This window comes from Rhinoderma darwinii, chromosome 1 (assembly GCF_050947455.1).
Source record: "Rhinoderma darwinii isolate aRhiDar2 chromosome 1, aRhiDar2.hap1, whole genome shotgun sequence".
NCBI lineage: Eukaryota > Metazoa > Chordata > Amphibia > Anura > Rhinodermatidae > Rhinoderma > Rhinoderma darwinii.
The window spans coordinates 454,506,553-454,531,764 of record NC_134687.1 but is presented as its reverse complement, the minus strand read 5'-3'; the positions used below and the strand labels follow the sequence as shown (position 1 = coordinate 454,531,764).

General features: G+C 42.2%; 1 protein-coding gene across 1 annotated transcript in view; it reads left to right on the top strand.

Annotated features, from left to right (window-relative positions):
- The window catches only part of PPIL2 (peptidylprolyl isomerase like 2), a 58,455-nt gene that overhangs the window by 11,093 nt on the left and 22,150 nt on the right, over positions 1-25,212 (top strand). Inside the window, exons 5-9 of the mRNA XM_075832375.1 lie at positions 3,113-3,164; positions 12,996-13,047; positions 15,860-15,951; positions 16,147-16,236; positions 19,762-19,837. Of these exons, the coding sequence (XP_075688490.1) occupies positions 3,113-3,164; positions 12,996-13,047; positions 15,860-15,951; positions 16,147-16,236; positions 19,762-19,837 (362 nt within the window). The remainder of the gene's footprint in view (positions 1-3,112; positions 3,165-12,995; positions 13,048-15,859; positions 15,952-16,146; positions 16,237-19,761; positions 19,838-25,212) is intronic.

Sequence of the window (25,212 nt, the reverse complement as noted above, 5' to 3'; positions counted from 1 at the left end):
AGGGGGCTTCACCCTGAAAACTTACAGCAGTCTGAGATTTGCTGTAAGAATTTAGGTTGACATAAGGTAACAGAGAATCCACTTTCTGCGTTGTACGCACATTACTGTTAGTTTGAGCAGGATTGTACAACATATGTCTAATAATATCCCTATTTAAATATTGAGGGAGATGTATCAAATTTGGCACAAGAAAAAAAATATTAGTGGTCCATGCAACCAATCAAGTCTCTGCTTTCATTTTTGTAAATGGCCTCTGAGAAATAGAGAGGTAGTATCTGATTGGTTGCCATGGGCTATTTTACTTTGCACTTGCTGTGATACAGCTTCTCCATTTGCTTTTGCTAGGGCTTCATAGTAAGATTTTGCCTGCTGCATACTTTTTAACAGCATCTAAAGCATTGCAAGCCTGTCTTATTGTAAATTTTTTGTCACTGTCCCTGATAAGATTGTTAGATGAAGATTTACCAAGCTGACCATCCAACCGTCCTAGTCACTTCTCAGTATGGCTGCACAGCTTAGTATTTTGATACTTGATTGTAGTGACTAGCATGTTGTGATGCAGCCTGCGCCACAGTAATGAGCGATGTTACCGGCTTTGAAGAAAGATGGAGAAAGGTGCACTGCAAAGCACCCCCATATTCTCTGTCTTTAGTGCCTGCCGCTCATTAGTGCAGCATTGGCCGCATCACATCATGCTGATCACGTGAGCAAAGCAGTTGTGCCCACGCGATTAGGAGCTGGGCAATGGTTGCAATACACTGCTGCAGCCCTGCTCTAACGGCGGCGATCGGAGAAACCATGGTTATCCCCTTGAATGCCGTGATCAAAGCTCATGGGGAAAATGAGAAGGTTGGGGAACCCCTTTGTCCCTGTGATGTGATCGAGGACCAGAGGTAGCTGACAACAGGGAGCAGCCCTGCTCTAACGGGCAAGATCGATATCTGTATAGATCTCTCTCGTTTAACCCCTCAGATGCGGCACTCAATAGCAAGCGCTGCATCTGAGTGGTTTTGGAGAGAGGGAGGGGGAGCTCCCTCTCACCCCACCAGCACCCTGCGTAAGATCGCAGAGTGTCAGTGGTTTCTATAGCCTAATAAAGGCCCCCAGGTCTGCCACTAGTTATTCAGATGCCTGTCCGTTTTACACGGGCAGGCAGTTATACACTGCAATACAGAAGTATTGCAGTGTATTATAAAAGCTATCGGACGATTGCATAGTGAAGTTCCCTAGTGGGACTAGTAAAAAAGTTAAATATTTTTTTTAAATAAAGTTAATTGAAAAAAAAATATGAAAAACCCCACTTTTTCCTCTTGCTTTATTATTAAAAAAAGTTAACTTACATATTTGGTATCGTCGCGTCTGTAACGACCCCAACTATAAAGGTTTTACATTATTTAACTCGCACGGTGAACGCCGTAAAAAATAAAATAAAAAACAATGCAAAAATGGCTCTTTTCTGTGAATCCTGCCTTAAAAAAAAAGTGATAAAGTCGCATCTACTCCAAAATGGTACCAATAAAAACTACAAGTTGTCCCGCGAAAAAAAAAAAAAAGCCCTCCTACTGCTTCATCAGCGAAAAATAAAAAGTTATGACTCTTGAAATATGGAGATACAAAAACAAATAATCTTGACTAAAGTGTATTTACTGTGTAAAAGTAGTAAAACATACAAAATCTATATAAATTTGGCATCGTTGCAATCGTAACGACGCGCTGAATAAAAATATTGTGTTATTTATATCACACAGTAAACGGCGGAAATTTAGGACACAAAAATGTGTGTCAAAATTGCTTGGTTTCTTTCCTATCCCCCCCCCCCCCAAAAAAAAAAAGTTAATAAATGTTAATCAATAAATTCTATTTACCCCAAAATGGTGCTATTAAAAATTACAACTTGTCCCGCAGAAAACAAGACCTGATAAAGCTATGTCGACGCAAAAATAAAAAAGTTATAGCTCTTTGAATGGGACGATGGAAAAACGTAAAAAATAGCCTGGTCATTAAGGCCTAAAATAGGCTGGACACTAAGGGGTTAAACTCCTACTGGCCACAGCTCTTCATCCCAGGGTAAAATAACTGCATCCCCCTCGACCTTGCCCCTTGTAAATAATGTTGTAACTTGTTAACCCATGAAGGCGAACCCAAAGATGCTGCCTGATAATACTATTATATAGTATTTTGTCATATGTTGCTTGTATTTTTATTTTATTTTTAAACCCCCTTCCAGACTTTTGACACATCCATACGTCCTAGCCGGGTAGGGGGGAAGTATGAAATGGGCTCACGGAGTGAACCCGCTCCACATTAAGCAGGTGTCGGCTGTGTATTACAGCCGACACTTCACAGTAACGAGCGGAAGTGCGCTCTAGTGCGATCCCACCCGTTAAATGCCGTGGTCAATAGCGACCGTGGCATTTAAATAGTTAGAAAGAGGGTGGTGACCCCCTCTAGCAGCTCATCGCGCCCCCCGCAGTGCAATCGCGTGGTGGTGATGGTTGCTATGGCTGCCTGAGGGCCTAATGAAGGCCTGCAGGTCCGCCATCTTTGTGCTCCTATTAAGGCAGGGCTTTATAGAAGCCTGTCAGAAAGAGGATATACTGCAATACATTAGTATATACTGCAATACAATTTTTTAAAAATTTCTTGGGAAATCCAGTTTTTCTATACCAATCCTTTTCTTTTTGCATAGACAATAGAATGGAATGATCAGACTACCACTTAAAGGGGGGTTTTACACTGGATGATTATCGGGCAGACGAGCGTTGCCGATAATTGCCCTGTGTAAACGGGAACGATCAGCTTCTGGTCGTATCCTTTAAAAAAAGTAAAAGATTATCGTTGTCGGCAGCACATCTCCCTGTGTACGCACTGCAGACATGATGATAATGGATGGGGATGAGCAATCGGAGTAACGATCGCTCGTCCCCATCTATAGCTTCGCGCTGACTGTCTCGTTGATCAGCGCTCGGCTGCACTGGCCGGTGTAAAAGGGCCTTAACACAGTGAGGTCTTTACATGTGTTCAATCTTCTCTATACCGATGCTAGGCATTTTAAAGCAGTATGCCTGCTACACTGTGATTTTTATTTCTAAGATGCTCATTTGTTTTGTAGAAGCATTGTTCCGTGGATAAAGAAATTTGGCACTAACCCCATCACAGGAGAGGTGAGCGTCTGTCTGTATGACAACCTGTTGATTTTCCTTTTCCTCTACCCATTCATCTTTTTTTACGTCCTTATGTAATACTTTATTTTTACTAGGAAAAATAAAACCGTTTTCGTTCTAGTTTTGGAACTTTCCTTGCAATGGAGATTATCCTTTCAAGGGCTCCTATATGTGCGCTTGTGTATACACGTCCTTATGCAAACATTTTGATGCCCTTTGTCACGTTACATGTTTTAGTGCATCGTTTGTATTCTCTTTAACATAAATTTATCAAATTAAACATAAATTCTGTCATGTGCAAAACTTTGGGCTCCCTGGCAATTATTACTTTAGCACCTCCTGCCTTTATCATCTTGCTTTCAGTGTTTTTTTATTTTCCTTCCTTGCAGACAGGACATTGTCATTGTACATGTACAGAATGTTTGAGATGCACCCACAGATTTTCATTAATGTTGACATATGGGGACTGTGAGGGCCACTCTTACACCTTAACCCCTTCCCTCTTTAGCCACTTTTGACCTTCCTGACCGAGCCTCATTTTTCAAATCTGACATGTGTCACTATGTGGTAATAACTCCGGAATGCTTTCACCTATCCAAGCGATTCTGAGATTGTTTTCTCGAGACACATTGGACTTTAAGTTACTGGCAAAATTTGCTCGATATGTTCAGTATTTAATTGTGAAAAACACCAAAATGTAGCGAAAAATTAGCATTTTTCTCAATTTAAATGTATCTGCTTGTAAGACAGGCAGTTATACCACACAAAATTGTTGCTAATTAACATCCCCCATATGTCTACTTTAGATTGGCATCGTTTTTTGAACATCCTTTTATTTTTCTATGACATCACAAGGCTTAGAACTTTAGCAGCAATTTCTCACATTTTCAAGAAAATTTCAAAAGGCTATTTTTACAGGGACCAGTTCAGTTGTGAAGTGGCTTTGAGGGCCTTACATATTAGAAACCCCCAAAAAGTCACCCCATTTTAAAAACTTCACCCCTCAAAGTATTCAAAACAGCATTTAGAAAATGTCTTAACCCTTTACACATTTCACAGGAATTAAAGCAAAGTAGAGGTGAAATTTACAAATGTCATATTTTTTTGCAGAAATACATTTTAATACAATTTTTTTTTTATAACACAGAAGGTTTTACCAGAGAAATGCAACTCAATATTTGTTGACCAGTTTCTGCAGTTTTAGGAAATATCCCACATGTGGCCCTAGTGCGGTAATGGACTGAAGCACCGGCCTCCGAAGCAAAGGAACACCTAGTGGATTTTGGGGCCTTATTTTTTTTAGAATAAATTTTAGGCATCATGTCAGGTTTGAAGGGCTCTTGCGGTGCCAAAACAGTGGAAATCCCCCAAAAGTGACCCCATCTGGGAAACTACACACGTCAAGGAAATTATCTAGGGGTACAGTGAGCATTTTGACCGCACAGGTTTTTTACAGAAATTATTGGAAGTAGGCCGTGAAAATTAAAATCGAAATTTTTTCAAAGAAAATGTAGGTTTAGCTTTTTGCTCATTTCCACAAGGACTGAAGGAGAAAAAGCACCGTAAAATTTGTAAAAAGCAATTTCTCCCGAGTAAAACAATACCCCACATGTGGTAATAAACGGCTGTTTGGACACACGGCAGGGCTTCGAAGGGATGGAGTGCCATTTGGCTTTTGGAGATCACATTTAGCAGGAATGGTTTGCGGAGGCCATGTCACATTTACGAAGTACCTGAGGAGACAAAACAGTGGAAACCCCCCACAAGTGACCCCATTTTGGAGACTACACCCATTGAGGAAATTATCTAGGGGTATAGTGAGCCATTTGACCCCACAGTTTTTTTGCAGAAATTATTGGAAGTAGGCCCTGAAAATAAAAATCTACATAAAATGTAGGTTTTGCTAATTTTTTCTCATTTCCACAAGGACTGAAGGAGAAAAAGCACCACAAAATTTGTAAAGCAATTTCTCCCGAGTAAAACAATACCCCACATGTGGTAATAAACGGCTGTTTGGAGACACGGCGTGGCTTAGAAGGGAAAGAGCGCTATTTGGCTTTTGGAGATCACATTAAGCAGGAATGGTTTGCGGAGGCCATGTCACATTTGCAAAGCCCCTGAGGGGAAAAAACAATGAAAACGCCCAAAAAGTGACACCATTTAGGAAACTACACCTCTTGAGGAATTCATCTAGGTGTGTAGTGAGCATTTTGACCCCACAGATGTTTCATAGAATTTATTAGAATTGGGCAGTGAAAATAAAAACAATCCTTTTTCTTCAATAAGACGTAGCTTTAGCTCAAATTTTTTCATTTTCTCAACAAATAAAGGAAAAAAAAAGAACCCAACATTTGTAAACCAATTTCTCCCGAGTACGGCAATACCCCATATGTGGTCATAAACTGCTGTTTGGGCACACGGCAGGGCTCAGAAGGGAAGGACCGCCATTTGGAGTGCAGATGTTGCTGGATTGGTTTCTGGGCGCCTGTGGGCCCAAAACAGTGGAAACCCCCCAGAAGTAACCCAATTTTGGAAACTATACCCCTCAATGCATTTACCTAGGGGTGTAGTAAGCATTTTAACCCTGCAGGTGATTGGCAGAAATTGGTGTGCACTCGATGTTGCAGAGTGAAAATGGGATTTTTTCCCGTAGATATGCCAATATGTGGTGCCCGGCTTGTGCCACCATAACAAGACAGCTCTCTAATTATTATGCTGGTTTTAGAAACACCCTACATGTGGCCCTAATCTCTTGCCTGGATAGTCGACCAGGCTCAGGAGTGAACGCGTACCATGTAAAATTGCGGCCTAATTTGGCGATTTACAAATTATTGGTTCACAACTGCAGAGGCTCTGATGTGAAATAATAAAAATAAACCCCTGAGAAGTGACCCCATTTGGAAACTGCACCCCTCAAGGCATTTATTAAGGGGTGTAGTGAGCATTTTCACCCCACAGGTCTTTTCCATAAATGAATGCGCTGTGGATGGTGCAAATTCAAAATTTATATTTTTCCCTAGATATGCCATTCAGTGGCAAATATGTCGTGCCCAGCTTATGCCACTGGAGACACACACCCCAAAAATTGCTAAAAGGGTTCTCCCGGGTATGACGATGCCATATATGTGGAAGGAAACTGCTGTTTGGGGACGCTGTAGGGTTCAGATGGGAGGAAATGCCATTTGGCTTTTGGAGCGTGGATTTTGCTTGGTAGTAGTTTTGTTTGGAGTCTTACTGGTGTTTCCGTTTATAATGTAGGGCATATGTAAGCCGGGCGGAGTATATAAGGGGCATAGTCAGGTGGTATAATAATGGGGTAAAAAAAAAACAATAAAATGATCCATAGGTGTGTGTTACGCTGTGAAGCAATTATTTCTGCACAGGTCGGTGTCGCACTGATATATGGCGTCCTTTATTATCCCCCTTTTGATCCACACTCCGCGCCTTTGCAGTTTGGGGAATTTTGCTGGGAAAGTGTTGTCCTGGTATAATACGGGCACCGTCTCTTCCAGCGGATATGTTTGGGCTCTCCCTTTCCTGGTTCCCTAATTTTATGTCCTTGATAAATCGCCTCTTCAAACAGAAGAAATGTTCCCCTCGGGCACAACTGCATATTTTTTGATTTCCTCACTTATTGGAGCCATAACTAATTTTATTTTTTCATAGACGTAGTGGTATGAGGGCTGGTTTGTTGCGGGACGAGCTGTAGTTATTATTGGTACCATTTTGGGGTACATGCAACTTTTTGATCACCTTTTATCCTATTTTTGGGGATGCCAGGTAAACAAAAAAACGCAATTCTGGCACAGCTTTTTTCGTTTTTTTTTTTATACAGCATTCACCATGCGTTATAAATTACATGTTAACTTTATTCTGCGGGTCAGTACGATTCCGGCGATACCAAATTTATAGAACTTTTTCATGTTTTACAACTTTTTGCACAATAAAATTACTTTTGTAAAAAGAATGTATTTTTTCTGTCGCCAAGTTGTGAGAACCATAACACTTTTTTTATACTTTTTTTTTACACTTTTTCTCAAGTCCCACTAGGGGACTTGAAGGTCCAACGGTCAGATATTTTTTTTTCTAATACATTGCACTACCTACGTAGTGCAATGTATTAGATCTGTCAGTCATTCACTGACCGCAAGCCGATTAGGCTTCGCCTCCCGGCGGGGCCTAAATCGGCTTCCGTAATGGCAGAGCAGGAGACCATTGTGTCTCCTGTTGCCATAACAGCAGTCGCCAGTCCTGATTGCCTGTCAGGGCTGGCGATTTGCTAGTAACCGCTACGATGCAGCAATCGCTTTCGATTGCTGCATCGAAGGGGTTAATGGCAGGGAACGGAGCTAGCTCCGGTTCCTGCCGTTACAGGTGGATGTCAGCTGTACAGTACAGCTGACTTCCACCGCTGATGACGCCGGGTCAGCTCCTGACCCGGCGCCATCTTGCCGGCAGCTACGGAAGCCGATCAGGCTCCGCCGCCGGGCGGATCTTGACCGGCTTCGGTGCTAGGCAGACCAGGAGGCCAGTATTAGGCCTCCGGTTTCCATTGCAGCCACCGGAACCCCGGCAATTTCATTGCTGGGGTTCCGATGAGCTGCAAACATCTTAAGTGCAGCGATCGCGTTTGAGCGCTGCACTTAAGGGGTTAATGGCGGGGATCGAAGCTAATTTCGGTCCCCGCCGTTACAGCCGGATGTCAGCTGTAAGATACAGCTGAGATCCGGTGATGGAAGGCACCGGCTCAGCTTCTGAGCCGGTCCCAAACATTCGGCGTATGGGTACGTCAAGATGCGGGAAGTCAATGCTTTCCATGACTTACCTATACGGCAAATGTCGGGAAGGGGTTAAAGGGGTATTACAGTTTTAGCAAATAAAGTTTATTCATTATATAATGAAAAGTTATACAATTTAACTATATACTTTCTGTAGGCCTCACAGTTTTTAATATCTCCGCTTACAGTCATTTTATTGGAACCTTCAATGTTTACTTCCAGTGGATCCAAATCTGTCCTGGTCATGTGATGATCGCACTGGAGCATGGCTCGTTACACATCACAGCTCTGATAACTGTTTTGTAATTGTAACAAGCCTTTCACCTGTGTGTCCATCACATGACCAGGTTGATTATATTTTGTTATAATATCCAACCCCTTTTCACCTTCCGTTTTTTCACTGACTGTAGGGCATTGGCTTCCAGGATTATATTTAGTAGAATCCATTGTTCCTTCTATCTATATACTATATTTTCAGCGCCTGTGGCTGCCCCAAAAGCATAATAGAACCATTTTGAAGTCGGCCATTTTATATCCAACTTTAGTTTTTTCAATGGGAAGAGGGTCATGTGACACATCAAACTTATCGAGAATTTCACAAGAAAAACAATGGTGTGCTTGGTTTTAACGTTACTTTATTCTTTCATGAGTTATTTACAAGTTTCTGACCACTTATAAAATGTGTTCAAAGTGCTGCCCATTGTGTTGGATTGTCAATGCAACCCTCTTCTCCCACTCTTCACACACTGATAGCAACACCGCTAGAGAAACGCTATATATATAATATATATATATTATATATATAGCGTTTCTCTAGCGGTGTTGCTATCAGTGTGTGAAGAGTGGGAGAAGAGGGTTGCATTGACAATCCAACACAATGGGCAGCACTTTGAACACATTTTATAAGTGGTCAGAAACTTGTAAATAACTCATGAAAGAATAAAGTAACGTTAAAACCAAGCACACCATTGTTTTTCTTGTGAAATTCTCGATAAGTTTGATGTGTCACATGACCCTCTTCCCATTGAAAAAACTAAAGTTGGATATAAAATGGCCGACTTAAATGGCCGCCATGGTCAACACCCAGCTTGAAAAGTTTCCCCCCCTCCCATATACTAATGTGCCACAAACAGGAAGTTAATATCACCAACCATTCCCATTTTATTTAGGTGTATCCATATAAATGGCCCACCCTGTACATATATACACGGTATTGTGCAAAAGATTTAGGAAGTTGTGGAAAAATGCTGCAAAGTAAGAATGCTTTCAAAAATAGAAGCGTTAATATTTTTATTTTTTTTTCAATTAACAAAATACAAAGTGCATGAACAGAAGAGAAATCTAAATCAAATCAATAGTTTGTGTGACCACCCTTTGCCTTCAAAACAGCGTCAATTCTTCTAGGTACGCTTACACGCATTTTTTGAAGGAACTCGTCAGGGAGGTTGTTCCAAACATCTTGGAGAACTAACTAGTGATCTTCTGTGGCTGCAGGCTTCCTCAAATCCTTCTGTCTCTTCATGTAATCCCAGACAGGCTTGATGACGTTGATATCCGGGCTCTGTGGGGACCATATAATCACTTCCAGGGCTCCTTGTTCTTCTTTACGCTGAAGATAGTTCTTAATGACATTGGCTGTATATTTGGGGTTGTTTCCTTGTTTCCAAGTTGAAGGTATGGCTTTTTGGCCGCAATTCTTCCATGAACAATACTTCTGGCCAGACTTCTCCAAACAGTAGGTGGGTGTACCTGGGTCCTACTGGTTTCTTACAGTTCTGAGCTGATGGCACTGCTGGAAATCTTCCGATTTTGAGGAAAGTAAGCATGATAAGTCTTTGATCAGCTGCACTAAGTTTCCTTGCCCGACAAATTTGTCTACGGGCCTGATTGTTGCCTGTTTCTTTGTGCCACTTTAAAACCGCTTGAACAGCACATCGTGAAACCCCCTGTCTGCTTTGACATCTCTGCCTGGTAATGACCTTGTTGATGCGGTATAACTACCTTGTCTCTTTTTGCTGTGCCGTTTCATATATAAAATATATATATGAAGTATGTGTGCTTATCCAGCGTCAAAAATTAGCTCCTAAAGTAAAGCAAAAGATTTCCATATTTAATACTGTCCGTAAAAAGGGGGATGTCTGATCTGCGAAATGCTACAGCCAAAGTTCCACGTGTGTCGCTGCCACAAGGTATAGCTATATTAAAGCATGAAAATATGCAATATAACCTGAAACTATTCTCCATAGCATAGCTGTGAACTACTTCGCCTGGTATAAAGAATAATCATTCACCTACTGATCCTGTTAGTACTATTTCTATAAGTTATATATCCTACAAAGGAGGTCAATTAACACAAAATTAGTTAGAAAAATACAAAATATCCTTTATTAATGAACATATTTTAAACATGACCGATGTAAAAATGAAGCATGCAATGCAACATCACGGTGTCTAACAGGACGAAGCATAAGGGTATACAAAAATATGAAAATATAAACGGAGATGGCATCAAATACATGCAGCATAAATAATGGGCAAATGTCCCCATGCATGAAACTTGAGAATGGTCCCAGAGAGATGCAAGAAAATCGTGTCACAGTAGTATAAATATTACGTGATATAAAGAACCTCACCAAGAGGATGATAAATTTGAAACAGACCAAATCTGAGACCAAGCCTATAGGGTACATGGTAGAAGCAAGGTCACTTACCCATATTATTGCTCCTGCACTGTAGAGACCGCAACCCGACGCGCGTTTCGACGGGAAGCCTTCGTTCTATAAGTTGTTGTCTAGCACCACTTGACTTCGGAGACATGTGTGGAAGCAGTACCAAATTTAAAAGTTTAAGTGTATAAGAATAATTTTTTTTTACCATTTTTAGCCGTTTTAACTTGATTTTTAGGGGGTCATATCACTTTTTTTAAATCTGGAGATGGAAAAAAAATGTACACTTTTAGATCTACTTAAAGGATGCCCAAAGTTCTGCACATTTTATATTCCATGTTTTCCCCTATGATAAATTCAGTAAGCAAACCGTAATGTTTCATTCAAATTTGTCGAAATGCCATATTTTAAGATTAGAACTCTTCAACTGAGACAGAAGAGTGACGTTCCAGCACAGAGTGATGGCAATTCAGCCCCCTTAATAAATACTAGATGCTTGGGACCAACCGTGTTTGATTTAAGTGTGCTAATGTCATATGTAACAAAGGATTATGAGGAAGTCCATGCAATATAATCAGAAACTATCAAGTTCGGTATGGAATTCCATATTTTACCACTAGATGGTGATAAATTGCTGCTAAGCACAGCTTCGTATCTGTGTCCGACGCACTACTTTCAGCACTCCACATGTTAATTCACTTACAGATCATAATGGTGCGAAAAAGGTGACTCATTACATGACCGTCTAACAGAAGCAAATATGTTTATAAGGGATGTCTGTTTTTGCTAGGCTTATAGGAACTTGTAGAAATGGTAGTAACTGGATCAGTAGGTTAATGAGTCTACTTTATCTCGGGCAATGTTTACAACCATGCTATGATGAATGCAGTTCTTAGGGATGGGCCTATTTTATGTCATGTTTCGGGTCCTAATGCATTTTACTCTTTTTCACTTTCATCGTTATTTTAGGTACCAAAAGTAGTGAGCATATCCCATATACTTTATTTTGAGATGCATTAATGGGGATTAACGTTAGAAGAAAGTGACCGTTTTGCGGGTCCAAACAATAACCGATGTAATTCTGACTACGGATAATATAACAACGTGAATGAAGTTATAGATCGCAGTCTGCCTAGCGATTTTGATTAGCGGAAACCAATTTTAACTATTCGAAACTATTCATTTCCATTGTATAATGTCCTATATATACTACTACCACTTTTTTAATCAATGTTTCTCTAATCGGTTACCTCCTATTCAGTCATCCAAGATTCTGGTTTATCAAGCAGTGATATGTGCATATTCTTCTACCAGTATATTAATGTCCACACATATAATTACAGACTCTTCTCAGATATTAATGTATTCCACCCTGACCGTCTGCATGCTTTGGATATCTGGAATTCTATCAGCGTGCATAAGCATGTCTTGTACATGTCAGACTTTATATGCAGAGGCAGTAAATGCTTCATTCATGCCTTACAGGTATTTGGCCTGTGTAACAATCTCAGGATCTGTGTGATTTGTTAAGCTGTCCTCTATGGTCAAGTGTGTTGAATTAAATCATACAGGGGATCCATCACTGTATGGAGTCACATTTCACGCATGAGAATTCCCTGAAGGGTGCTTGTCCCTCTCTAAATTCTTACTGCATAGTATATTTATTATCAGTATCCTCCTGCTGTCAGCCTGTCATGCACACACCCTGCAGGGGATTGTATGTCACCAACCCCTCAAGCCCCGTGCGCCAGCTTCTTAGAAAGTAGGTCATGGACTCTCCACCCTGCCATGAGTTAACCTGCCTCCTGCCAGGAGGGCAGTTAAAAAGCTCAAGATAAATATTGCGCTATTGTTTTATATTCGTTCACCTAATAGTTCGCTTTCTCTTGCCAAAATTGACTGTCGCATAGATGGTTATGGATGATAGCACTAGGGGATGTAATGGGATGGGTGTTGTAATACAAGAGAGAACTGGTTCTAAGTAGACATTAGGTAACTGTCAGCTAAATGATCGTTTGGCCGACGGCTGCCAGCTCAGATTTCCAGAATATCATGTATCAATAGAATGTTATGTTAATAGAGCAGCGGAGATAAGTAGCTGCAGTGCCGCTTCTATCGCATGGAAGCAGCGCATTCACCTTCTCTATGGCTGCTGACCGTTAAGGGTCTGCTAGGCCCCATAGGCATTAGATTGTCAGCAGATCCCCCGTGCATATAGACGGCTTGCGAGCGAAGGTTTTTCCAGATTATGCATTTGCTACTTTATTAAAAATGTTAATATATTATGTATATAGAAGTATAATAGGAATGTTTTAGTGCAAAAACTGAATGGTCTGTCTTATTTATGGCCCACATTAATTTGCTGTAATTACTAATATTTTATGCAGAAACTGGAAGCCAAATCCCTTATTAAGCTGAGCTTTGCAAAGAATCAGGATGGTAAGTTGGTTGTCTTTAATGTGTCTTGTTTCAGCAGGGCCTACATTGGCACACTGGTACATGTATCATTACAAAGTATTGCTCTATCGTGAACTAGGAAGCCATTCTTGAAACTAGTCTTTTATATGGCCATGTATATGCCTAATGCCATACATGCCTGATGGGACCCTGTCCTTACTCATCCAGGTAAAGAATGAATAGAGAGGTGGCTGTGCAAAAAATGTGCGCAGCCACCTCACCAGGCGGTACGGGGCCAACATGCGGCCGTAACTCCCATTCACTTCTATGGGAGTCCCGGAAACCGCAAAACTCCGGGAGCTTGGCTATTTTCATTCTCCACATAACCTTGTCAGTTAGTGGCCACAGAGCACCCAGAGCAAAAGGAGTTAGGACGTGTGGGGGTTAAGGGGACACCGTTCTTCTCCAGACCTGGGACCCACATCTATCAGACATTTTCTAGTATATTCCATTAATATGCCATAAATGTTTATGTTGGGAATAACCCTTTTAATGAAAAATTCCTGTGACTCCATTCTTAAGGAGCTTTCTCCTTTCTGACTAAATGTTTGCATGTGAGGGTTAAAGTAGATGGTTTTCCCTGTCCCCTATTGATTTGCATATGCTCAGATTACTAGAGAGAGTCCATGGGTTACAAATGTAACCACTGCACTAGTTTAGTTCTCCACACACCTCTTTTGGATAAATATTGACTTTCTAGTCCTGAATACTTTTTCCTCCTCTATCAGCGCACATAGGAGGACAAAAGTAAGACCTTATTCACACGAACGGTGAAAACTGCGTGTTTTTTTTAATGGCTGCATAAAAATCAATGTATTTCTATGGGGCTATTCACATGGCTGCTTTTTTAACGGACCATATAAACGGCCTGTAAAATATACAGCTACCAATTTTATTTTATTTTTTCTCGTTTTCATGCATACCTTAATAGACTCAAGTCTTTGAGGGATCTGTGAAAACTGGTCCTGCACGGATGCAAATCAGCCTAGAAAAACACACTTTTTTCACAGCCCATTTCACACACATTCATGTGAATAAGGCCGAAGTCATTTAAAAATATTTTTGTAAATATTGTCTTGAGAGGTAAACCTGGTCAGTACAATCTTTAGATTGGTCAGGCATGGTTTGAGCCGACCTTTTTTTGCACTCACGTTGAATATGATCTACTAGATCCATTATTAAATTCTAATATGCCACATCAGAATCCGTGGTCTTTTATGTCTTGCATATAAAGGAACTGTTATGAGACATGATCATTCATATCTTTCCAAGTTTCCTCTACCAGTACACTTCTGTCAGTTCTGCTGTGGTGGGGGGGAGGGGGTCCAGGAAAAAAATAAAAACATTGCTGCAATCAGGGAGCCAGTGCTATTCCGGTCAGTAAACCAGTTGAACTTCTATGACCTAGTGACAGGTCCTTTTCCAAGGTCCAGGTGAATTTTGAAAAACTTTTTCCATATGCTGGATGTAGAAAAATAAATATTTTAAATCTACTTTGTCTTGAATAAGACTGTCTCCATTGCTGCAGCCTACTGCTTCACCCACCACCAATTTATACGGGTAGTGGCGTCACATTCATTGATAAGTCACAAGATCATGGCATTGCCCTGTAGATGCACTGTTCCATGATTGGCTGCCATGGTCATGTGACGTCTCAATAGTGATGTCCAACATAGGATCTTTATGCTAACGGCCTGAAGATAACGCCTGTGACCAACAAAAAAAAACTGTAGTAACAGTCATCATGAGCTGATGTTAAAGGGGTTGCCTGTTCTAGATCACCTCCGGCTAAAGCCAAGTTCTTCTCTGATCGACCGCATTCATTGAAAAAAAATGGATGTCTGTTGATTTTAGTAGCTGCTGTTTTAGGGCCTGTTCACATCACTGTTCATTTACATTCTGGGGTTCCGTCGGAGGTTTCCGTCGGGTGAACCCCGCAACGGAAAGTGAAAGCACAGCTTTCGTTTCAGTCACCATTGAGCTCAATGGTGACGGAAACATCGCTAATGCTTTCCGTTCGTCACCATTCCGGCAGGTTTCCGGTTTTCAGACGGAATCAATAGCGGAGTCGACTGTGCTATTGATTCCGTCGGGAAACCGGAAACCTGCCGGAATGGTGACGAACGGAAAGCATTAGCGATGTTTCCGTCACCATTGAGATCAATGGTGACTGAAACGGAAGCTGTGCTTTCACTTTCCGTTGCGGGGTTTACCCGACGGAAACCCGGAACGGAAAGCGAACGGTGATGTGAACAGGCCCTAACACTATTTTTAGACTATACTGAAGACCGTGCCTAATGGCAGAGACTCCGCAATACACGTTGGCCAACATTTACTATGCATTTTACACCAACTGTGACGTGTGACAGATTTGCAGTAAATTTTGCGACTTTTATTGTCGATCACAAGACTTGGAAAAGTGGGCATGCTCTCCAAGGAGAGGCAGTTTAGGCCACATTTCATAAGAAAAATAGGTGAAAGGGGTGCAAATTTTGCTGCTAACCTTTGACTGTCAAATGGTAAAAAGCACCACATTTTTAAGAGGCATGTACCTTTTATTAAATTTGGCGCAAATCACTCCCACAGTCTCCTTTACTTAGACTTATGTAAGATATGCTAGTCTTCGTAAATGTGGGCCACTGACTACAGCTGATTATGGGGTCTCCCAGCAGTTGGGTTCACCAGTGACCCACCAACAGAGGGTAGACCAAACTAGACAACCCCTTTTACTCCCGTGTGAGATGTCTGAAAGATTCATGTAAAAAGACATGTTTAACTTTTTTTTATTTTATAGGGAAGTATCACTGCCCTGTGCTGTTCTCTGTATTTACCAATAATTCCCACATTGTGGCTATTAGCCAGACTGGAAACGTCTACTCATATGAGGTAAATAAAAACTCTGTGGACTCTTACTATACATTGCAGTTAATGTACAACTACTGTGCTAAGATCTAGGTTATAATATTAAGCTTTAATATACATGCTTGTAAAGTTGTGCTTCATACTATTTGTTTTAATAGGCCTATCGGCTTGCTTGTCCAACCCTTGCAATAAAATTGAATGTGTAATTTCCCCTCCCAGGCCGTTGAACAATTAAATATTAAACCGAAGAGTTACAAAGACCTACTAACTGATGAACCTTTCACCCGTCAAGACATTATAACTCTACAGGTAGGAACTTGCATCATCCAGTTCTGTGGGGTCTTTGAGCTGTAAAAAGTAGAAGTAATTTCTGCAATTAAAAAGCAAAAGATGATGAAATTATGAAGCGCACATAGGCTTCAGGGAGAAATAAGGCCGCTGTACGGAAACGTACTATATACCGTATTGCTGTCAGTACTATTACATACTGGCTGCTCTATAGCTCACTATATTGCCCCAAGAAGCCGTGAAAAAAAAATGCTTCTTTTGAAGAACATGATTTAACATATGGCGTCCAATGAAGCATACTTAAATTGTTTTTTATTGGCCATATGAGAATATAGTGACATGCATACCCCCATTGAAATTCGTAGCAACCTTATTGAGATCCATCTGATCCTAAGGCCTTATTCAGACGAACGTGGGGAAACTCTGAGGTGAAAAACGTCTGTTTTTCACGTTCGGGTCCCGTTTCACGGATCCCAATAGACTAGAGTTTATGGAGGGATCCGTCAAAACGGAAGAAAATAGGACATGTTATATCTTTCAACAAACCCTTCACACGGTCCGCTGAAACAACGGCCGTGTGAACGGCCCCTTTAAAATACATGCGTCCGTGCGACGGCCGAGGATTTAACGGCCGTCAAACGGACATGTTCAATGTTCGTCTGAATAAGGCCTAAGGCCTACATATCCTGGATTATACTGTCCCAACAGGACAAGCATAAGGCCTACATATCCTGGATTATACTGTCTCAACAGGACAAGCAGGATTTAAGTAATTGTCTTCATATTGGAAATCACTCACTTTCTTTATGACTTTTTAAAATCTGCAAATCCTATTTTGGGAGCGGTATTAGGAGTTGCAAATCCTTTTTTATGTGTGTTAAAAAATAAAATAAAATAAATGAACCAGATCTGTCACACAGAAGTACGGTATATTCATTATTCAGCCTCAGTCCTACTAAATTAGATGACCAACTGTAAAATTATATGAGAGTGGCTTTTTTGGCTCTTCATTGAGGAGCTTTGCTGATTTGTATTGAGACCATGCCAAAATGCCCCTCCATATAAACAGTTTTCTGATGTTCTACCATAGCATTGTTATTCTTTATTGTTCTTAAAGGTCCCGGATGCATTAAAATCTAGGCTAGCAGTGATCATGTAATTTAGGGGGTTCTAGACAGATGCCAGGCACTGTGGAGAATCTATTTTAAAAGGGGTTTTTCCATCAGAGACCGGATATGTCATAAATGTCAGATAGGTGCAGGCCCCAGAGGTGGGACCCGCATCTATCTCTAGAATGAAGCCCTCTAAACTCCGTTCTACTGCTATTTGTTGTGGTTGACACATGTGATTCCTGACCATGAATTATGTAAAGTCCCATAGAACAGAAAGGTAATTACGGAAACTGGGTAGCTCGGTGCTTCCGTAACTGCCATTCACTACTATGGGAGTTACGGAAACCGTGTAGCTCAGCGAGTTACACTGTTTCCGTAACTCATCCATGTATTGCAGTGTATTGTACCAGCGATCTAATGATCGCTGGTTCAAGTCCCCTAGTTCCATAGCTCATGGTTGGAAATCACACTTCATCTACAACACAGCAGTAGGACGGGGTTTAGGGTGCCCTGTTCTAGGGATAGGTGCAGGTCCCAGAGGTGGGACCCGCATCTATCTGACTTTTATGACATATCTTGTGGATAGGTCATAAATGTGTCTTCTGGGAAAACCCCTTTAATTCTTCTCCACTGGCGGGTATCTTGTACTAGAGATGTGCATTCCAATATATGTTATCCCTTTCAATGCTAAATTCATTTCACAGGTGAAAAGTATATGTAAACTGTGGTTGGCTGTGAAGAGCAGGGCAGGTTACTCAATGACTGGAACTTGATCTGAACTTTGATACTGCTCCAGCTTGGTTTTATGTGGAAATGATTAATGTTCTGTGGAGGATCATAGTGGCACAATGCCACTGTATGTGATTGGATTTCTAGGAACTTGTGAGGGCTAACCTTCTGGGTTGCAGTGCAGGTATTCTTCTAAATGGGTATGTGCTAGGGAATAAAAGCAGTAATGTGATGGGTTATCATGGTGATTAGGACCAGAGGCTGTTCGTTATGGCACTGCTATGGGGAAACCCAATTTCCAGCAGAAGAGCGGGCATACGTTTGTCAGTTCTGTACAAAGCCCAGCAAATGAAGTGGTTAAATGGGAAACACTAGTGACGTTATATGGGCTATCTTTCATGTCCTGATCTTCACAGCCACCCTGGCATTTTACTCCTTTTATTACACAAGCAATAGGTATGGAAGAAAAACCATGTATATCAATACTTGTATATTTATACGTATGGTCCACTTTTTAGGATTTGGAGCATTCTCTGCAATCCAATAACCACTTTCATATGAACAGTTTGATGTTTTGTATTTCAAGTCAGGATAAGTGTCAAGGCAGAAAACGAAAAAATGGCTTGAGTGCATTTGGCTCCCAAAAAGCTTTGGACACCTTATTGAAAGTGTTTTTGTTTTTTTTAAAATATTGCATTCAACTGATTTTGGGGTAAAAACTATTTCCCCCGACAGGTCTTTATTAAAAATATTATGTTTTGTTTGTGCAGCCTGCATGTGTTCACATACATTGTAGGCTGCTCTTTTACCATCAGTGTAGTTCACGGACAGCTCGCACTTGAGCACGTCTGTCTGAGCTCCTGAGCGCTCATTATAGCTGAATTATGATCAACTTTATCAGACTTCAGCTACATTTGTAGCGAGTTTAGTTGCCATCTGGAACCTTGAGGTTTATCCCCATGAAAGTTCTTTTCACACTTTGGTTGTTGAGGACTGGCAGCAAGATGCGACGTGTACTGCACCTGTCAAAAGATTGAGGGGTCTGTTCTTGTAAATTCAGTTATAGTAAAAGCAAAGTGAAGTTAATTTGATGTTGAATTGTTTGGATTAAAGAAGATTACGGTTTGTCTTTTTTGTACTGATCATTTTATCTCTGTAGCTTGATCCATGTTCACAAAGTTTAATTGCGAGAAATGAAATAGAAATGAAGATAAAGGAAGCAGGCATTTGATAAGATTGGAATCCCTGCAGCAAAGTGATGTAGTACTAGGATCTTAAATACAGTGACTATAAACATGTAGGCTCAGGATTAAATCTGATCATTTCTACTGGGATTTAAAAATGAAAGCGCACATGTGAGTTCAAATTCTTTTAAACTAAATTAGCTCAACTTTTATCCGTTACAGTCATTTTGATAAAAAGTTGTTTGGTACAAGTAGATGTATCAGATGGACTATAAACACTGCCACCCAAATCCTCCAAAGGTTCTCATGATTGTAATAGCCCAAGGATAAGATCATATCCTTCTCAGAGTAGAATTGGTAAATCTGCCGTCTCAATTATTTCATGAAATTGATAAGGGTACATTACTGTGAACTCTCCCTTCAGATTAATTGGGGACCTTGACAATGCATTTGTTTCTCAAATTACCTACAAAAATTTTGACCTACAGATACTGAGTTAATAATTTCTGTTTGTTCACCAGGACCCATCAAGGCTGGAAAAATTTAATGTCTCCGATTTCTTTCATGTCAAAAACAACTTGAAAGTCATAGACCCCGGTGAGTTTGCTGTTTTACTACCTTTGACATTTCTATGGATTGGTGCAAATTGTTTCAATGAAAACCCCTTTTCTCGTTAAAGTATTCACTGGGGGACACGGTACCATGGGTATAGGCCGCTGACACTAGGTAAATATAAAAAAGTTTGGCCTCGCCCAGTGGGCTATACCCTTTGCGGAGCACTCTGCTCCTCTGTTTTAGCCTGGTGTCTGTAGGAGGCAGACATGTCCTGCACTACAGGCAATTCTGCTAGATTTTAATGTTTTATTTCCTTTTCAGGTGCAGGGTGAGTGTCCCTCGTGTGTTCCACTTGGTGACTCCCCTGCAGGTGCTGGGCGGAAGGAATTCCCACTGTCCCAGTGGATGACCGCCATTGTGGCGGATGTTTCCGTTTCCTGTCTTGGTCACCCAGTCCCCTATTACCGCATCGGTGGTTGAGGATGCCGGATAGCCACACTACCATCTGTGTGCGTTTTCTCCGAAGGGGTGACGGGCTGCCCCTAAAGATGACTGATAAGTCGTCGTCGCCCCCCCCCCCCTCCCCGGCGGGCTTACGGTATAATGTATAATATATATATATATATATATATATATATATATATATATATATATATATATATATATTGGAAGGGTTTTTTTTATTCTGAGGTGTTTTCTAACACTTATGTGCTGGCACACATTCTTCATCATTTTTTTTTTTTTCTGTTCTCTTCAGACGCTTCACTTGATTAACGGTAGTGGAGACACAGCACCTAGGGGGTCTGGTAGGATAGCCATTGGCTATAGTGTTTTGTGTAAAAGGCTCATAATATGTCTTCAAAGGGAAAATCTCCTAAATCCCAACCCCTCCCCCCCCCCGACATTGTCATAGTACGGGGTGCATTGCTAAGTTTCCATGTGGGCAGGCTGACCCAGTCTGTGTTCAAGGCCCCCTGCCTATACCACCACAGGACTCCCCAGCTCCCATGGTTAGTGAGCATAATACCTCCCTAATGGGCAGCTTCCCTCACCCAGGCGGTAGATAATCTCTCAGGCCATTGCGGATGCCTTACAACAACTTCTTTAGCAGTTCGCATCCCAATCGTTTGACCTCTCTCAGGTACCACAGCTCATTCAGGCCCAAAGACACTCTTCCCTGGATTGCAATTGTTCTAGTTCTCCCAGTGCATCCTGCAAGCAGGCCAGGAAATCAAGGAGATATATCATTCTTCCTTTGATTCCTCTTTGGACAAAAATGCTGCAGGCGTCCTTTATTCTTTTCAATCAATAAGATATTTCTGAACCAGCTTTTTCAGGGGACATCTCTCTCTAAGAATCAAAGTTTGAATGTAATAGAAGTGAATCCACTCCTCCTGTTGTGAAGTATCTCATTCAGGCAGTGAGATATATACTTAAGATTGCAGGTAATCCTGCTGAATACCCTCAGGCCGGATTCACACGAGCGTGTGCGTTTTGCGCACGCAAAAAACGCGGCGTTTTGCGTGCACAAAAGGCACTTAACAGCTCCGTGTGTCATCACCATATGATGCGCGGCTGCGTGCTTTTCACGCATCCGCCATCATGATGACACTCTGTTTGGATGTTTGTAAACAGAAAAGCATGTGGTGCTTTTCTGTTTTCATTCATACTATTCACTGCTGTTGCGCGAATCACGCGCGTCCCACGGAAGTGCTTCCGTGTGGTGCGCATGATTTTCACGCACCCATTGACTTCAATGGGTGCGTGATGCGCGAAAAACGCACAAAGAACGGACATGTCGTGAGTTTTATGCAGCGGACATCCGCTGCGTAAAAATCACAGACTGTCTGCACGGACCCATAGACTAATATAGGTCCGTGCGAGGCGCGTGAAAATCACGCGCGTTGCACGGACGTATATCACGTTCCACGGACGTATATCACGTTCCACGGACGTATATCACGTTCCACGGACGTATATCACGTTCCACGGACGTATATCACGTTCCACGGACGTATATCACGTTCCACGGACGTATATCACGTTCCACGGACGTATATCACGTTCCACGGACGTATATCACGTTCCACGGACGTATATCACGTTCCACGGACGTATATCACGTTCCACGGACGTATATCACGTTCCACGGACGTATATCACGTTCCACGGACGTATATCACGTTCCACGGACGTATATCACGTTCCACGGACGTATATCACGTTCCACGGACGTATATCACGTTCCACGGACGTATATCACGTTCCACGGACGTATATCACGTTCCACGGACGTATATCACGTTCCACGGACGTATATCACGTTCCACGGACGTATATCACGTTCCACGGACGTATATCACGTTCGTCTGAATAAACCCTCAGAATGAGTTAATACGTTGCCACACGTGACCCCCCTCTGGTCTTTCCAGATCAAAAGGGTGTTGACAAATTGTTTTCTGATGCTTGGAAACACTCTGACCGGTCTATGCACGTATCCAAGAGTGCGGACTAGGTTTCCTCTGAGTGTATTGCCAAATGATCAGCTCATCCCAAGGTAGATGCTCCCATGGTCCGGCTTTATGAAAATACTACCTTAACGGCTGCAGATGCTTCCGCCTTAAAGGATCCAGTTGATGCCAAAGTGGTGTCTATAGCAAAAGCCACTTTTCTTATTTTCTTCCGGTCTAGAAGCTCCTGACAACTGTATATTTGTCCCTAGGGTGGGGGGACGGCTGTTATCCTTCCAGGAGACATGGCTCGAAAACATCGATGGTGCCTGGGTGTGGGAGGTTGTGACGACAGGCTACAAAATAGTTTTCTTTTTGCCCGCCACGCCATTTTTTTTTTCCCTGTTGGAGTCCCCTCGGTGCCAAAGTTTTTTCTAAAGCCATTCAAAGCCTCCTCCATCAAGGAGTTATTGTCCCAGTACCAACTCCAGAACGGTTCAAAGGGTTTTGTTCAATCATTTTCACAATACAAATGGACGACTGTTCTCCGACCCATTTTGGATCTAAAAGGTCTTAATCGACATGTGAAGATTCGAAGGTTTCACATGGAGTCTCTGCGATCGGTGGTCGCTTCCTTGGAGCTGGATGAGTTCCTGTCCTCAATAGACCTCAAGGATGCTTATCTTCATGTTCCCATTTCTCAAGTACATCAGCACTTCCTGCGCTTTGCAGTAGGTTCTGAGCATTTCCAATTTGTGGCCCTCCCCTTCAGGTTAGCCACGGCTCCAAGGGTTTTCACCAAGGTCATTGCAGCGCTCATGGCTCTTCTCAGATCCAGGGGGATAGCGGTTATTCCATACTTGGACGATCTTCTGGCGAAGGCACCTTCCAAACAGGACAACTTGCTCAGTATCAACATTACACTGGATTATCTTCGTAGATTCGGATGGCTGATCAACAGCACCAAGTTATCTCTCACTCCTTCACGGAGAATGGAGTTTCTATGGATGATCCAGGATACACAGGCAGCCAGGGTATTCTTACCTAAGGACAAGATCACCACTCTCAGACAGGGAGTGACATTACTCTGCAGGAATTCTCCATGCTCCATCCGCTTCTGCATGAAAGTCTTGGACGATTTCTACAGCTGGCGATTCTATCTCTTTAGGACAAGTCTCCGGACTCATTGAATCTGATGATCCGTCTGCCCCCTTTAGTCAAGAAGGAGCTGCTGTGGTGGATGTCTTTACCAAACATCTCTCAGGGGAAACCCTTTGCAACTCTCCACTGGCAAGTTATCGCAACAGACACAAGTTTGTCTGGCTGGGGAGCGGTCTTCAACTGTCTCACAATGCAGGGCTCCTGGTCTGACCCGGAACCTCAACTCCAGATCAACATCAGCTGAGGGCCATCTTCCTGGTCCTATCTCACTGGATTTCTCATCTTCGGGGTCTTCCAGTGTGCATACAGACAGACAATTTTACAGCAGTCGTGTACCTCCAATCATCAGGAAATTACAAGAAACAGGACTGTATGGAAGAAATCTGCCAGAATCCTTTACTGGGCAGAACAAATGTCCCAGCAATCTCCGCAATGCACATCCCAGGAGTAGACAACTGGGAGGTGGATTACCTAAGCTGGGATCCTGGGGAATGGTCTCTTCATCCAGAGATATTTTTCACTGCGTTTGCATTCGGTGGGGCTTCTCAGATGTGGATCTCTTCGTCTCTCACCTCAATTACAAGTGCCCGGACTACGTCACCAGAACCAGAGACCCAAAGTCTATAGGAGCTGATGCTCTGGTTCTCTCTGGTCATCTTTCAACCTCCTTTTATCTTTTTCCACCCCTTCCGCTTCTGCCTCCAGTGCTGAAAAGGGTCAAGCATGCAGGAATCACATCAATTCTGGTTTCCCCAGAGTGACTTTGCAGAGCTTGGTACACAAATCTCATGCTCCTGTTAGCAGATGCCCCGTGGCTGCTTCCTCTGTGGCACGACCTCCTTTCCCAAGGTCCAATGTTCCACTCTGCTTTACCTCGGCTGTGTTTGACTGCTTGGCTGTTGAAACCAAGGTTTTGAAGTTCAAAGGTTTCTCTGATCCGGTCATTCAGACCATGATTATGGCCCGGAAGACTCCATCCCAAAGGATTTCCCATCATACTTGGTTAGCTGATTGTAGGTGGTGTGAATCGCATCAGTTCCACCCCCTCTGATTTTGCATCCTGCAAATTCTGGCTTTCCTCCTGGTGGGTTTGGATCAGGGACTCAAATTGGTTACTCTAAAAGGGCAGGTTTCAGCACTATCTATTTTTTTCCAAAGCTTTTTGGCTTTCTGCTCTCCATATAATACTTTTTTGCAAGGAGTCGCACATTGTGTTCCTCCTTATTGGTCTCCTTTGGAACCTTGGGATCTTAATATGGTCCTTGACACTGTCCAGGCTGCACTCTTCGAACCTTTGCAGAAAGTTTTCTCTCGAGATCTTATCCTGAAAGGTAGTTTTCCTTGCGGCGATCACCTCTATCCGTAGAGTTTCTGAGCAGTCAGCCTTGTCCTGCAAACCTCAGTTTCCAATTTTTCATAGGGACAAAGTGGTGTTACGGCCGTTGGTTACATACTTCCATCTTAATGAGGACATTGTCCTTCCTTCGATTTGTCCTAAATCTTCTCATTCATGAGAACATGCCTTACATTGCTTGTATGTCGTTAGTCTTTCGAGTCTACATTGCAGCTACAAAGTCCTTCCGGAAGTCGGACTCCCTATTTCCTGAGGGCCCTCGTAAGGGTGGCCCGGCTTTAAAGGCCACCATTGCTAGCTGGTTATGGTTAGCCGTTAATCAGGCCTACTCAGTTAATGGTAGGGAACCTCCCTTCCCGGTCACTGCTCATTCTATTAGGGCAGTTGGGGCCTCCTGGGCGGTGCAGCATCAGGCTTGCACTTCTGTAAAGCCGCCATCTGGTCCTCGTTAC